Source organism: Rousettus aegyptiacus, unplaced genomic scaffold (assembly GCF_014176215.1).
Source record: "Rousettus aegyptiacus isolate mRouAeg1 unplaced genomic scaffold, mRouAeg1.p scaffold_m13_p_15, whole genome shotgun sequence".
Taxonomy (NCBI): Eukaryota; Metazoa; Chordata; class Mammalia; order Chiroptera; family Pteropodidae; genus Rousettus; species Rousettus aegyptiacus.
Window position 1 is genome coordinate 33,688,884 of NW_023416290.1, and position 12,182 is coordinate 33,701,065.

At 33.2% G+C, this 12,182-nt stretch overlaps 1 protein-coding gene across 5 annotated transcripts in view; it reads right to left on the minus strand.

Moving 5' to 3' along the window:
• Positions 1 to 491: 491 nt before the first annotated feature.
• Positions 492 to 12,182, minus strand: part of RNF19A (ring finger protein 19A, RBR E3 ubiquitin protein ligase) — a 57,224-nt gene continuing 45,533 nt past the window's right edge. For 4 of the 5 annotated variants that reach the window (XM_016129768.2, XM_016129770.2, XM_016129769.2 and 1 more), the window contains 7 exons: positions 10,766 to 10,910; positions 9,906 to 10,068; positions 6,704 to 6,818; positions 6,071 to 6,232; positions 4,412 to 4,625; positions 3,177 to 3,320; positions 738 to 2,671 (listed from right to left, as the gene is read on the minus strand). In XM_016129768.2, coding sequence (XP_015985254.2) covers positions 1,984 to 2,671; positions 3,177 to 3,320; positions 4,412 to 4,625; positions 6,071 to 6,232; positions 6,704 to 6,818; positions 9,906 to 10,068; positions 10,766 to 10,910 — 1,631 coding nt within the window. In that variant the 3' untranslated portion in view covers positions 738 to 1,983. Of the gene's footprint in view, positions 2,672 to 3,176; positions 3,321 to 4,411; positions 4,626 to 6,070; positions 6,233 to 6,703; positions 6,819 to 9,905; positions 10,069 to 10,765; positions 10,911 to 12,182 lie in introns of all 5 variants that reach the window. The other variant, XM_016129771.2, reaches the window with a different exon arrangement.

Consider the following 12,182-nt stretch of genomic DNA (forward strand, 5'->3'; position numbering starts at 1 on the left):
AGATTATTTTCATGAAGTATTAACTATGTAACAGGAAAACCTCCTATGCATTTTATAGAGGCTATGAGAATAAGAACAATTATTTGATTACAATTATTAGCTTGATTTTAAATGGCTCTAGTTCATAATCTAATGTTGCTAGAGTAGAATCTCTTAGTTTTTAAAGATATTTTTACTTTTCTGTTAAGATGAAAATTATAATACCTCTTCATAATTTGATAGATCTATTTATTTTCCAACTAGTTTACTTAAAAAAAAATTATTTTGATGGATAAAGCAGCTTCTTTCTGAAGGAAAGGTAGGTATTAGACATGAAAAAGGTTTCTAATAATTTTTTGTTGAGAAGTTCAGCAAATGCTTCTCTCTGGGCTGAGACTAAATGCAGAATCATCTCAATGGCTTGTAGTATTTATGAATAACTAACATATGGCAAATGAATATTCCCATTCTTATTTTTTAAAAAAACCTACACACAAACCATAAGGCAGCAATATATTAGTATTTACATTTATTCAGTTTACACACAATTCAACAAAATTGGAATGCAAACAAATATACAAATACCATAATAAGCATTATCAAATAAAATAAGCACTAGTGTTATAAGCATATTAATGGACCTGTGAGAAAAAGTGATGGAAGAAGACTGCAGCCCATGGCATTTTTCTTTTTATCAAAAGAAAACGCTCAGTAGCACCATAACGGTAATACTTAAAAGAAACACATAAGATGGAACATTTTAACTGCTATCATTGAGGTTAACCTGTTTTATTTAAGTGAATTATTTAGAAATTTAACATTACAGGCAGTATTTTGGCCAACTTCTGTTTATGTAAGCTGAACATCTTCCATAAACAAAAGCAAAAGACAATAAAGCCAGCCATACATGGACCCCTCCTTAGTACTTGGTACAAACTCTGCACCGTACTTTGATTTCATGATTGGAGAAGATACACATGTGTTAAAAACTGAGGTTATGTAAAGTTATTTACTAAAGCCTGAGTGTGTCTTTGGTAGGCTAATACTTTTTCAGCATTGTTATTATTAATCATAATTATGTTTATCTATCCTGTATTTTTTCTACATAATCCAAGGTGGCTAGAGAGGACATTATGGAAAATACAGCAAAATCTTAAAACTAGACTCTTAAAATCCAGTCTATACCAAAGGCACCAAGAATAAATGGGGTGCAAACTTCCACACAGTGAAGGTGACTTTTTTTGCAATACTTATAAACTAATGGAATTTTGTTTTTGCAGTTTTATGTTATCTTATTTGGTGCTGTCAATATACTTAATTACCTACTTTTTTACTTTTCTTCTAAGATGGCATCAACAATATACAAGATATACAGAGTACCAGGTATTTCTATTTCAAAGTTGTGCAAAAACTGCCACAGTCTTGCTCAAAGTGTCTAAGTATACAGATGGTAGCAAATGGGCTGCATTAAGCTTTACATATCCACATTGCATATGAAGAAAAAAATTAAATTTATGCCCAGTTATGAATACAAATGTTACAAAAGATATCATATACTGTGAGTAACCTGCAAGGTTCTTTAAACAGTATCCCTAAGTGGTTTCAATAAAATGTCACTAACCACTTAATACCAAGCCTCAAGTTTTCTCCATAAGAATGCTATAGAACTGCATTAGTATTTTATATTGATTATAAATTAAGCCAAATTTCTATCTAAATACACAAGAGTATGTGCTTAAAGCAATGTTTTGTGGCAAATGCACAAATCATACTTCTCTAAGGAATTATTGTCCTTACAATTATGCACTTTTAAAGCCTTCATTTCATAGTTTGGTAATTAAGGTCCACATGAAACACAATGCTTTGTTGAACACAGAAAATATCTGAATTATAATTATGTAACCCGGCATTTGCTGGTAACTTGAAACTTAAAGTAGTCATGTGTAGTTCAACCAGCTCCAAACAAGGTTATTCAGTGGTAATTATTTTGCAGCATTTATAGGCCTAAATTTCAGTCTGAATTGCAACTTTTAATTCCATTGTCTGATGTGAGTGATTGTTATTTGTTTCTTTTAGTGCATCACCAAAATATAAATCAACACTGGGTTTTATTCCATTGTTACCATGTTCTTCAGCAATATGATTCAACTGTAGAGCTTCTGAACAGGAAGCAGTTTTGGTAAGCACAGAAATGCTACATTGATGTGGGGAATTTTCCAGACGGTCGTTTTCTACCTCAGGAAGAATGTTGACAGTAGCAAAGCGGGCATGATAATCATTGGAGCCATGGCTACAAGAAGTTTTCATGCTTTCTAGGTCAGAACAACTAAATTCAGAAAAATGACTAGAGTGAGAATCTGCTACAGATGGCATACTGTCACTGAGTGATGGAGCCTCAAATTCACTTGAGTTTGTGCTTTGTTGTTCTAACAACTGTGCATCCATGTCCTCTCTGGTCTCATTTATCTTCATGTTACTCTTTTTCCTTAATTTACCACTTTTTGATTTCTTCCCTGCTGTTGCTTCTTTGGACCACTTGGTGGCACTGGATTTACCTTCAGGCAAGCCACTTGAACCACCAGGATGACTTCGGGCAGCACTGCCATCCTCCACACTACTGCTTCCACTGTTGTGCCTGAACTTGGATGGTTTTGATTCGATATCTACTTGCACCTCCATACTGTTGCCTTCTCTGGAACACAAGAGTAACAAATATAAATAAATTTCTAACTTCCTTTTGATTTTTATTCAGATGACAGTAAAGGGGGAAGAGTTTCGGTGTGAAAAATTCAAAGGCTATATAAAAGCTATCAGAACAAATTAATGCAGGATACATTCTGCTAAAAACAACTGCTTGAAATAAAAGGACTATAACAATGCTTCAATTTAAAAAAAAAACAGAAGCAGCTGCATAAATTTACCTGTTTAAAACATACAATTCAGTGGTTTTTCAGTGTATTTAGAGTTGTGCGACAATCACCACTATCTAACTTCAGACCTTTTTCATCATCCCCAAAAGAAACTCAAACTCATTAGCAGTTAGTTCCCATTCTTCCCTCCTCCCAACCTCTGGCAACTTTCTGTATCTGTAGGTTTGCATATTCTTGATATGTCACCATTTTCTTTTCTCAGTGAACCTAAGAGTTGATAACCATTATTCATGATAATTTTGCCTAATGACAGTGATAATTCCTTACTTGTCCAATGGGATGTAGGAATTCAGAATGGATCCCGCCATTGCTTTGGTGCTGGCATTATCACTAACTGTTCCCAAGCTGACCGTGCCAGATTCTCCACTTAGACTGTACCGTTCTTTCTGTACATCTGCTTGTACTTCCAACCTTAAAGAGAGAGATATCAGATAAAAACCAAAAATACACACAATATCAGTATTCTTATAATATGTATCTTTAAGTAATTTAGTTAAGAGCCCTAGTAACAAAAGCTATTTTAGAATTGACTATAAACATTATTTTTTTGTTTCTGAACAGAACCAGCCATCCAAATAAAATTAGCTGTCTGCCAAATAAGTTAGTAACGACGACACGAAAGTACATAAAGGATTTTAACTTAAATATGCGCAATTATTTTCACTCAGGATGTGGCAATTTGCTTGCCATGTTCAGTGCAAAACACAAAATCCAAATACATTAAAAATCATTCTATGTGACAGATAATAAATCAAAAAATCTTGGGCATCTATAGATTAAAAATGGTTCTATAAATTCAACACCTGAGTCTTTAAAAAAGACATAATAATAAACACCACTATAACTTAAAAGTTTGTGTTTAAAAGCAAACTAAAAATAAGCATAACCAATAAGTCTTTTAATTCATGTACTCTCCCTCTACATTAAAAAAACAGCTAATAAACAAAGGTAAAGAATAGTGAATAAATAGGAAAAAGAGAAGATAAAAATGCGTTAATTTCTCCTCCTTTTCTATATGGCTGGTTGTAAAAGACTTAGTGAGAATGAACTAACCATTAATTCATCAAAGGACCCAGGCAGATTACCCTGGCACTCAGTTCATGCACTCCTGGGTGTCCTGACTCTACCTGCTCCCCCAGGGCTCAACCAATGCCTCATTTCCTAACATCCAGCTGCTGCACCTCCAGAGGTCAGGTCCAGGCTTAAGCACTACCATTACTGTGGCCACTGAAGCAGCTCCAGCATGGGTTCAAACATAAAGTCTGACAAGTGCAGAGAAAAAATTGGCAGAATGTCATGCCTTAGTCTTGGTTTTACTGCATATTGTGTGATCGAAAATCCGACTAAGTAAAAATCTCCTTACTCGCCACTAAATTTCAATTTTTAATATTACTGTTTTCAACCCTGACACAGGTTGATAATTATGTTCAAAATTCTCCTGAAGTTAATAATCTTCAGTTAACAGAAGGCAAAAACAAAACAAAACAAAACATTTTTCTTACCTGTTAAAACAGTTTACCATGGCACTTCCTGACAGACTCCCTGTTATACTGGCTCCAGCTAGTGCCATGGTGCTGGCTGTTTCACTCAGATTGTCTCGAATGGTTCCTATTCGATCCATGTGGCTTCCACTTGCACTCAAACTGCCAGTCAGACCACCAACACTCCCTTCCCCTATGCTAGGGTTGTGTCTTGCTTCTGCTACTGAAGTTGTATCTAAATGCAAATATTTCAAAGAAAATAAATAAGTACAATTATTAACGTTCTTCTTCTTAAATTCCTCCATGATTTCAGATAGGGCACTGTATCATAGAAAGTATAAAATCTATACAGGAATAGAAAAAAAATGTCTGGAGTCAGGGACACATAACTGTGGGGTAAGAATAAAGGGAACTATTTCAGAAAATAAAGTTAGATTAAGAACTGGCCCTCTCTTTTAGATGGTCACTATTTTTAAATCCAAGAAATTTAGAAATTCTATAAAGAACCTGATTGTTGAAAAATTTAGCTAACTTTGGAGGAAAATTATGTGATGGTTTTCAATAAGGGTGTTATTTAGAGTTTATTATTCTCTAGGTCAATAAGAATGGGCCAAAGTTGGTTCTAATTGCCAAAAGCTATTACAAGATCTGATACTACTATATTCTGATCTTATAGTACTTTTCATATGCTTTGTGCATTGAAGGATTCATTTATTTTCTCCATTATTTGGGTTCTTATTACATACCCAACACTGTCCAAAGCACTGGGGGACACACTGAATCAAAGAGACAAACATTCTACCCTCAAGAATCTTATATTCTAGTTGAGGAAAGCATAAATAAAATTAAATGGTGACAAATGCTATGATAAAAAATAAAGGAGGGTAAAGGAGAGGGAGTAAATGGCAGTGAGAGTGATGAGGAGTGTGTGCATGCAGGTCTGTGGACTACTTTATACAGTGTAATCAGTCTACCATGTCAAGTGTACTCTTCTACTAAGATGTAAACCAAGAACTGACCACTATATTTGGTAACATGCAGGTCACTGGTGTAACTCTGCTTTGGTGGAGTGGTAGAGATGAAATTCTGGAGTGGTGGTAGAGACCAAAATCTAACTGGAGTGAGTTCAAGGAAGAATGGTAGGTAACAAAGTGGGCGTTATCTTTGCGCATCTGCCTGATTATTTCCCTAAGACAAATTTCTCTAACAAGAATTGCTGGAATATAGAACACGCACATGTTTTAAAGTTTAATTTATATTCCTACTGGCAGTCTATGAGGGTCTTTTCATTTTCTAGTCATTGTTCTAACTCATATTTCTTTAAATAACACTAGATTGAAGATATTTTCTACTCATTTGCCATCTGTTTCCTTCTATGAACTGTATTTCTCTTCATATCCTTTTCTTATTGATTTGTAATGCTTTAGGCAAAATCTATGATTAAAAGTCTAGAATTCCTAAGACATATTTCCATTGGAGTTGTATACTCAGAATTATGGTACCCTCTTTTAACCATTTGCCTTTCCTTGGCAGTATATTTCACAGATGTAATTCTGGATGAACACTAATTAGGCTTAGTAAAAGGAGGGCAAAAGAAATTTTGACTTGTATGTTATCTACAACTTCCTCTGACTTAAACTATTAATAAGCATATTTTCCTCTTTTTCTGAGAGGACTTACCTACAGCTGTATTATTTCCACCAACATTTATATCATTTTCATCATCAAATTCAATCCTGACTCCTTTTCCATTGCCTGCTGAGACTCCACAACCTCCACTTCGACAGAGAGAAATTGGAACAACACCATAGACATAAGCTAACATAATAGGAACACCAATACCTGAAAAGGAAATAAATTAGTCATTATAAGCCAAAAAATAAATCAGTTTTAGAAAGTCTTTTCAAGAGAAAGTGTACAGGAGAAAAGTGCTAGGGTTCTGCAATCTTTGCTAAAAATGGGTTTACCCAGTTATTTAGGTACACAAACAAATTCAAAGGTTCTAGCCTTCAGGTGACAAACAGGAATTTAAAATAAGATGTAAACATTTTTAAGTGCCAGTGTTCTAAGCTGTATCCAGGAAAAGGAGTATCAGCCACTAGTAATTTACCAACCGTCCTAAGATGAGGCTCTTGAGTCTATAATACTTTTAACCAATACAGTTACTGAGAGGTTTTCTGTAAGCTCAGCTTAAACTGTCTTTAAAAATAAAGCAACTCTTTTATCTTCAACACTATGTTTTTAAAAAATCCTTCCACGAAACTTGAATTTTATAAAATTTGAGGTAATTGGTGTATTAAAGCATATTCTTACCTACGGTTACTGCAGCTACAACTGGAGATACAATTACAGACAATGTTACACCACCTGCTATGGCCAAATTCCGTTTGTGCTTTGAAACATCCTTGCCTTCATATCGATTATGAATCTGAAATAAAAAATAAAAATGAGGGTGGAGGGTTAAAGAGAAAGTACATTATGTACTTAATTTAAATAAAATGGATCTACATTTGCTAGAAATTTAAAGTGATTTCTTTTATAATTTCATAGTTAAGTGTCCTAATTCAAGGTAAATGAATTATTGTTTTTTGTATTATTGTTCTTAAAGCATATTCTTACACATAATTTGCTCCTCATTAATTTGCTTATGTAAGAAAGTGATTTAGTAGATTTTACTTTTTAAACAGTCTTGAGTAAATGTAGTCTTCATAATCTTATTTAACAATAGTATAATCATGTTTTGAACAAAGAAAAAGAATTCTTTTCAACATACTTATCGGTTGGATATTTGACTAATGGGATTACTTTTAAGAAATTTAGCATTCCACAGGTTTCTTTCTAAATAAGCATCCCTAAATAGTAAAAATGGGCTCCTAGGGGAGGTTCCCACAACCTTTTCTTAAAAATTGACCTTAAGAAGCAGTATGAATAAGCAAACATCATCAAATTGAAATAATTTTTTCTCAGATCCCTTTTTATGAAGATAGATATTACCAAATGACAGAACCCTGAGCTTTCATTTATAGCTCAAAGTAAGGGGTAGAGAGAGAGAAAGAGAAAAAAAAAAAGAAAGAACAATGCTGTCAGAAGACAGGAGCTGGATCTATTCAGAATCTTTGTACTGTACAGGTGTTACTATACAGAATTTAATATTACTTCTCAATTCTGAGATTCTATTGTACTGTACAGGTGTTACTATACAGAATTTAATATAAGTGGCTTGTAAGATATTATATGAACTTTGGGAAATAGTATCTTTGTTCTCATGGTTGGCAAGGGCTAAAGCTAATAAAGTACCTTTCCCCCTCTGTTTCAAGACAGATTCAAAACAGCCTCAAAAGTGTTTAAGTAGTCTCTAAAATAAATTATCTGACATAAACAATCTTACATACGAAGCTATTTTAATAAAAAAAATATTATTATTATGTGATTATTTTGAAGGCTGCCAAGTACACAGAGTCTTGTAGGATATATTATACTGTGAAAAAGCTGGGGTGAGGAGGTGGGCAAAGCATGAATGGGACAAAGAATATTTATATTTCCTATTCAGAATCCCGTTTCCAAGCATTGCTTGATTGTATGTTCCCAGGGAATGAGCCTCTACATTGTCCTAAATAGTCCATGCAGACAGAAACTGCAAAGTACCTTTCATTATCCTTCAGTACTGTAACTAATTCTTGCTCCACCCCACTTCCCTTCCTGGACAACTTAACACTGAAGTAGAGAAAAGCCAAAGCTAAAAACAAATGGAATAGACAGACTTGCAAAGGCCAGCTGCCAGGAGAAAGGAGTCTTCCAGAAAATTCTGCATCCTCAAGCACTAACATTCAATAACAGGTCATATCATCTCACTAGCTTTGGTTCGATTTAATTTTTTCTGTTTTACTATTTTATGCCATATTTTCTACTTGTTACTGCAAATAAAGGCTCAGCTTTTAGGTACTTTATCAACTTAATAGGTTTGGGCTGGTTTGTGTACTTAAACACCACAGAGAACATTGTTTCAATGGAAAACTAATTCATTGATCTGCAACCTTTTGAGTACATGTTTGAAAATGGAGACTTGTAAGTGCATCTAAGACTTGAACAATGAGGTAAATAATCTCTCCTCTATAAATTATTTGTAGATGTGTGCAGTACAACGGTCTCTCTTTCTCTTCTACCTCTAAGTATCAAATAAACAGTTTTGTTTTCAGTAAAACCTTGCTTTAGATAACAACTACATGAATAATTATTATAACCAGCTACTATATTCAGGGCTTTAAACAATTTTAGTTACTTCGACTTTCTGAAATAAACATTGGCTCATATCTATTTTTGTCCTGTGTCTCAAAGCTAATTTATAGGTAGTATGTATTTTTTCTGGTTATAAAACTAATATATGTTAAATATATACATATAAAAAAATGGCTGTTATATAGAAGAGGATCAGTCTTGCCTTGAGTTTGGTCCCAAAAGTCAGAACTATAATGAAATGAAACAATTTAAAGAGAAACAGATCTGACTCAGAAGAATTTTCTAACAATTACAGCTACCTGGCAACAGAACAGGCTGCCTCATGGCTTGGTGGTTTCCCCTTCACTGAAGTACCCAAATGGCTAGACTGAAATTTATCAGGAATCTTATATAAGGAATGTGTGCATCTGGGTTTAAATCCAGGCTCTGCTTCTTTCTGTGTAACTGAAGATAAATTACATAAGCTTTCTTAAACACATAAATTTCTGTGAGGTTAAAATGAGTTAAAAAGTACATGAAACACCTACCACACAGTAAGGGCTCAATAGACTTTAGCCGCCTGCCTCCGCCCACCCTTTTTTTAAATCCTATACTTTGTTCAGCTTAGGTACAGGGCTGGATTAGAGAATTTCTAAAGTTACTTCTCAATTCTGAGATTCTATTAATTTAGGCAGCAGCAGACTTCTTGGCCACTTTATTATAAATTATCCCTTCAGCCTTTCAAAAGAGAATTCTTTGCTTAGTTAATGAAGTGTCATTCATCCCTCAGGACAATAATAAAGATTGGTGTTTTTACTTTCACAAGATTGTTATAATCTATAAAACATCATATTAACTAATAGCAGCAATCTGAAGGGGAAAAAAAGCTGTGAACTGAAGCTGGAAATAATTCAGGAACTGGCTAATTATTCTTTCCCCAAGGGCATCTGCTATTTAGCTATTAACTTTTTTATAGACCTGAGTTTATAAGGATAAACCTATGAGAAAAATCTCAGGTGTGTATCCTTCAGTACTTTATACATAAAGTTGGTTTATAATGCAAATGCACTAAAGTTTTCAGATTTAGATAATTTTAAAACAAGTCTACTTTTTAAATGCATCCATATGAGCTTGCCAAACACTGAAAATTTATTACCTCATAAAAAAAATAGCAATTGTTTTATACTGGATACTAACAATGACCCTCGTCTTCAAAAACAAAAACAAAGCAAAAATCATGAACTCTAAACCTAAAGATTTAGAATAAGACAATGAACTAACAAAGAATTATATATCTTACCTTGCGGCCCACATATACAGGAATGCCAATAATCATTGCAGGAATAGCAATGCCTGCTATTAAAGCAATTCCTACAGGAGCACCCACAAGTGTTCCCAGCTGCCACAATATTTTCTTCTTTCGGCTCCAGGGTTTCTTCCCCCAAAAAGTACATCCTGATGGACTAACGAAAAAAATTATAATGTAAAGTAACTGCTACAAAACATCACAACAAATTACTATAATACAGCAATATAATAGCTATAAAACTTTTAAAGTAATATAATCAGTTTTATAGATTGATTATAAGTTTGTTCCTTTCTTTGAATTCTGAGAGTATTAAAAGCCAAAAATATCATGGTAAAAAACACCATAAATTATATTAAAAGGATATTGATAACTAGGATTCAGGTTAAATATTTACCCCTAGTCCTCCATTAGCCTCAAAACCTTAATTTAGTTTTTGAAGGGTATATTAATGCAAAATATCCTTATTTTACCCCTGTATTAGGTATATAGCTACCTGATTATATCATAAAATCGCACTGTGGCCTATGAGGGAATTTATATATGAGAAAATTAAATGGAAATATTTATGACCTAGTGTAATGACATAGGGTATTAAATACTAGTTTTTGAGTTTAACTAAAACAAAAACAACAAAAAATCTGTTCCATATTTTTGATTATTTATTAATCCCAAATGATTAGCAGAATAATTTGGTTCCTTTTAAACTTATGTAGCTAGAAAAAAACATTCCTGTATCTTATAAATCCCAAGTTTAAAAATGATTAGGATAACACTTTTTCCAAAAAAAGGGGGCTTCTGTTTTATGATATAAAATTATATTTAGATATAAATAGCTCCTTCTATAAACTTACCTTAGGTAATGTAAATCTGAGATTTCTTTCATACACAACCAACAAAACTCACAACCACAGACAGCACATGTCATGTGATTACAGCTCCCATCATTCATCTTTATTATATAAGCAGCACATCGTGGACATGGCTTTATATCATCAGCTATTAAGAAAATAGAAACACCTGCTTAGTATATAAAACTGGTCTACAAATTACAATTTCTAGTTGATAATCCAGTCTAGCACTGTCCCCAAAAAATCAACATGTGGAGCTTTAGCCTGCTATTTTTAGCATATATTTTTTTCCTTCCCTTCTGAGGAAAGGAACATATTTTACATTAAATTTTCAAATTGTAAACATTTTCAAACACAGAAGCAGAATGATGAGAACAAAGAATAATAAAATGATAAAAGGAGAGAAGAGAACAAAGGATGGCTCTTGGCAAACTGTGAACTATATAAAGTTTATCTTTGTCCCTACTCCAGAGCACCACCTTCTGCAAGTGGCACTTCATGTCTAAAACTTTACTAACTATCTCCACTTAATTAAAATGTTAAATATTATATATACAATTCCTTTAGTGAATAATAGGAAATGACAATTTGATATCAATCTGAAGTATCATATATATATAAAGCTCTATGAGTTTACTTTTCTAAGTAAAATCAACTATAAACACTGTAAAAATAATATAGACATCTTTAGAAAAGCAGCCCTTTCCTCATATTTTAGTTCATACAGTAGACAGACGGGACTTGCAAAGAATCAGTACCCAGAATAAAACAGAAGAGGTAATAGGTTAAAGAAAGATTAGATAGTCATAAACACTTTAACAATGGAAAACAGTTTCAGAGTTAATGCAACCATTTGTTGGTTATGCTCATGACTGTTTTTCATTTATCTTTCCCCTTTTCATTCATTTATTCAAATACTGTTCTTACATGCTTCTTATAGAGCAATATGGTTATAATGCCAAATTAAAATCGAGTGGGTACATAACTTTAGGAATCAATGACACAGAGTACGTTACCTCAAACTGTACAACTATCTTGAACTTTGGCATCTATTTAAGCAGCAACCAGTAATTATTTTATTGTTACTAGTAGCCAGCTATATTTTCTAACTACACATAGACAGTTAAGATCTGTATAGTGCTAGCCACTGAATTCACGTATTTGTTCCAATTTCTTATATATAAGCATTAAGCTATATTCTATTTTCTCTTCTGTACATTTTATGGTCAAATTTTACCTGTACTTTATCAGTGAATTCATATTTCCTTAGTGCGCCTTTTAAAACCAAACAACTTTTTAACTTAACAAATGGTCAGTGCTCACAGTCAGTGTTTTAATGATTCAAATAATTTTGAGCAAACTGATAATAACTCTATGCAGTCAGACTAAGACAAATGTTACTAGATACAAAGTATCCATA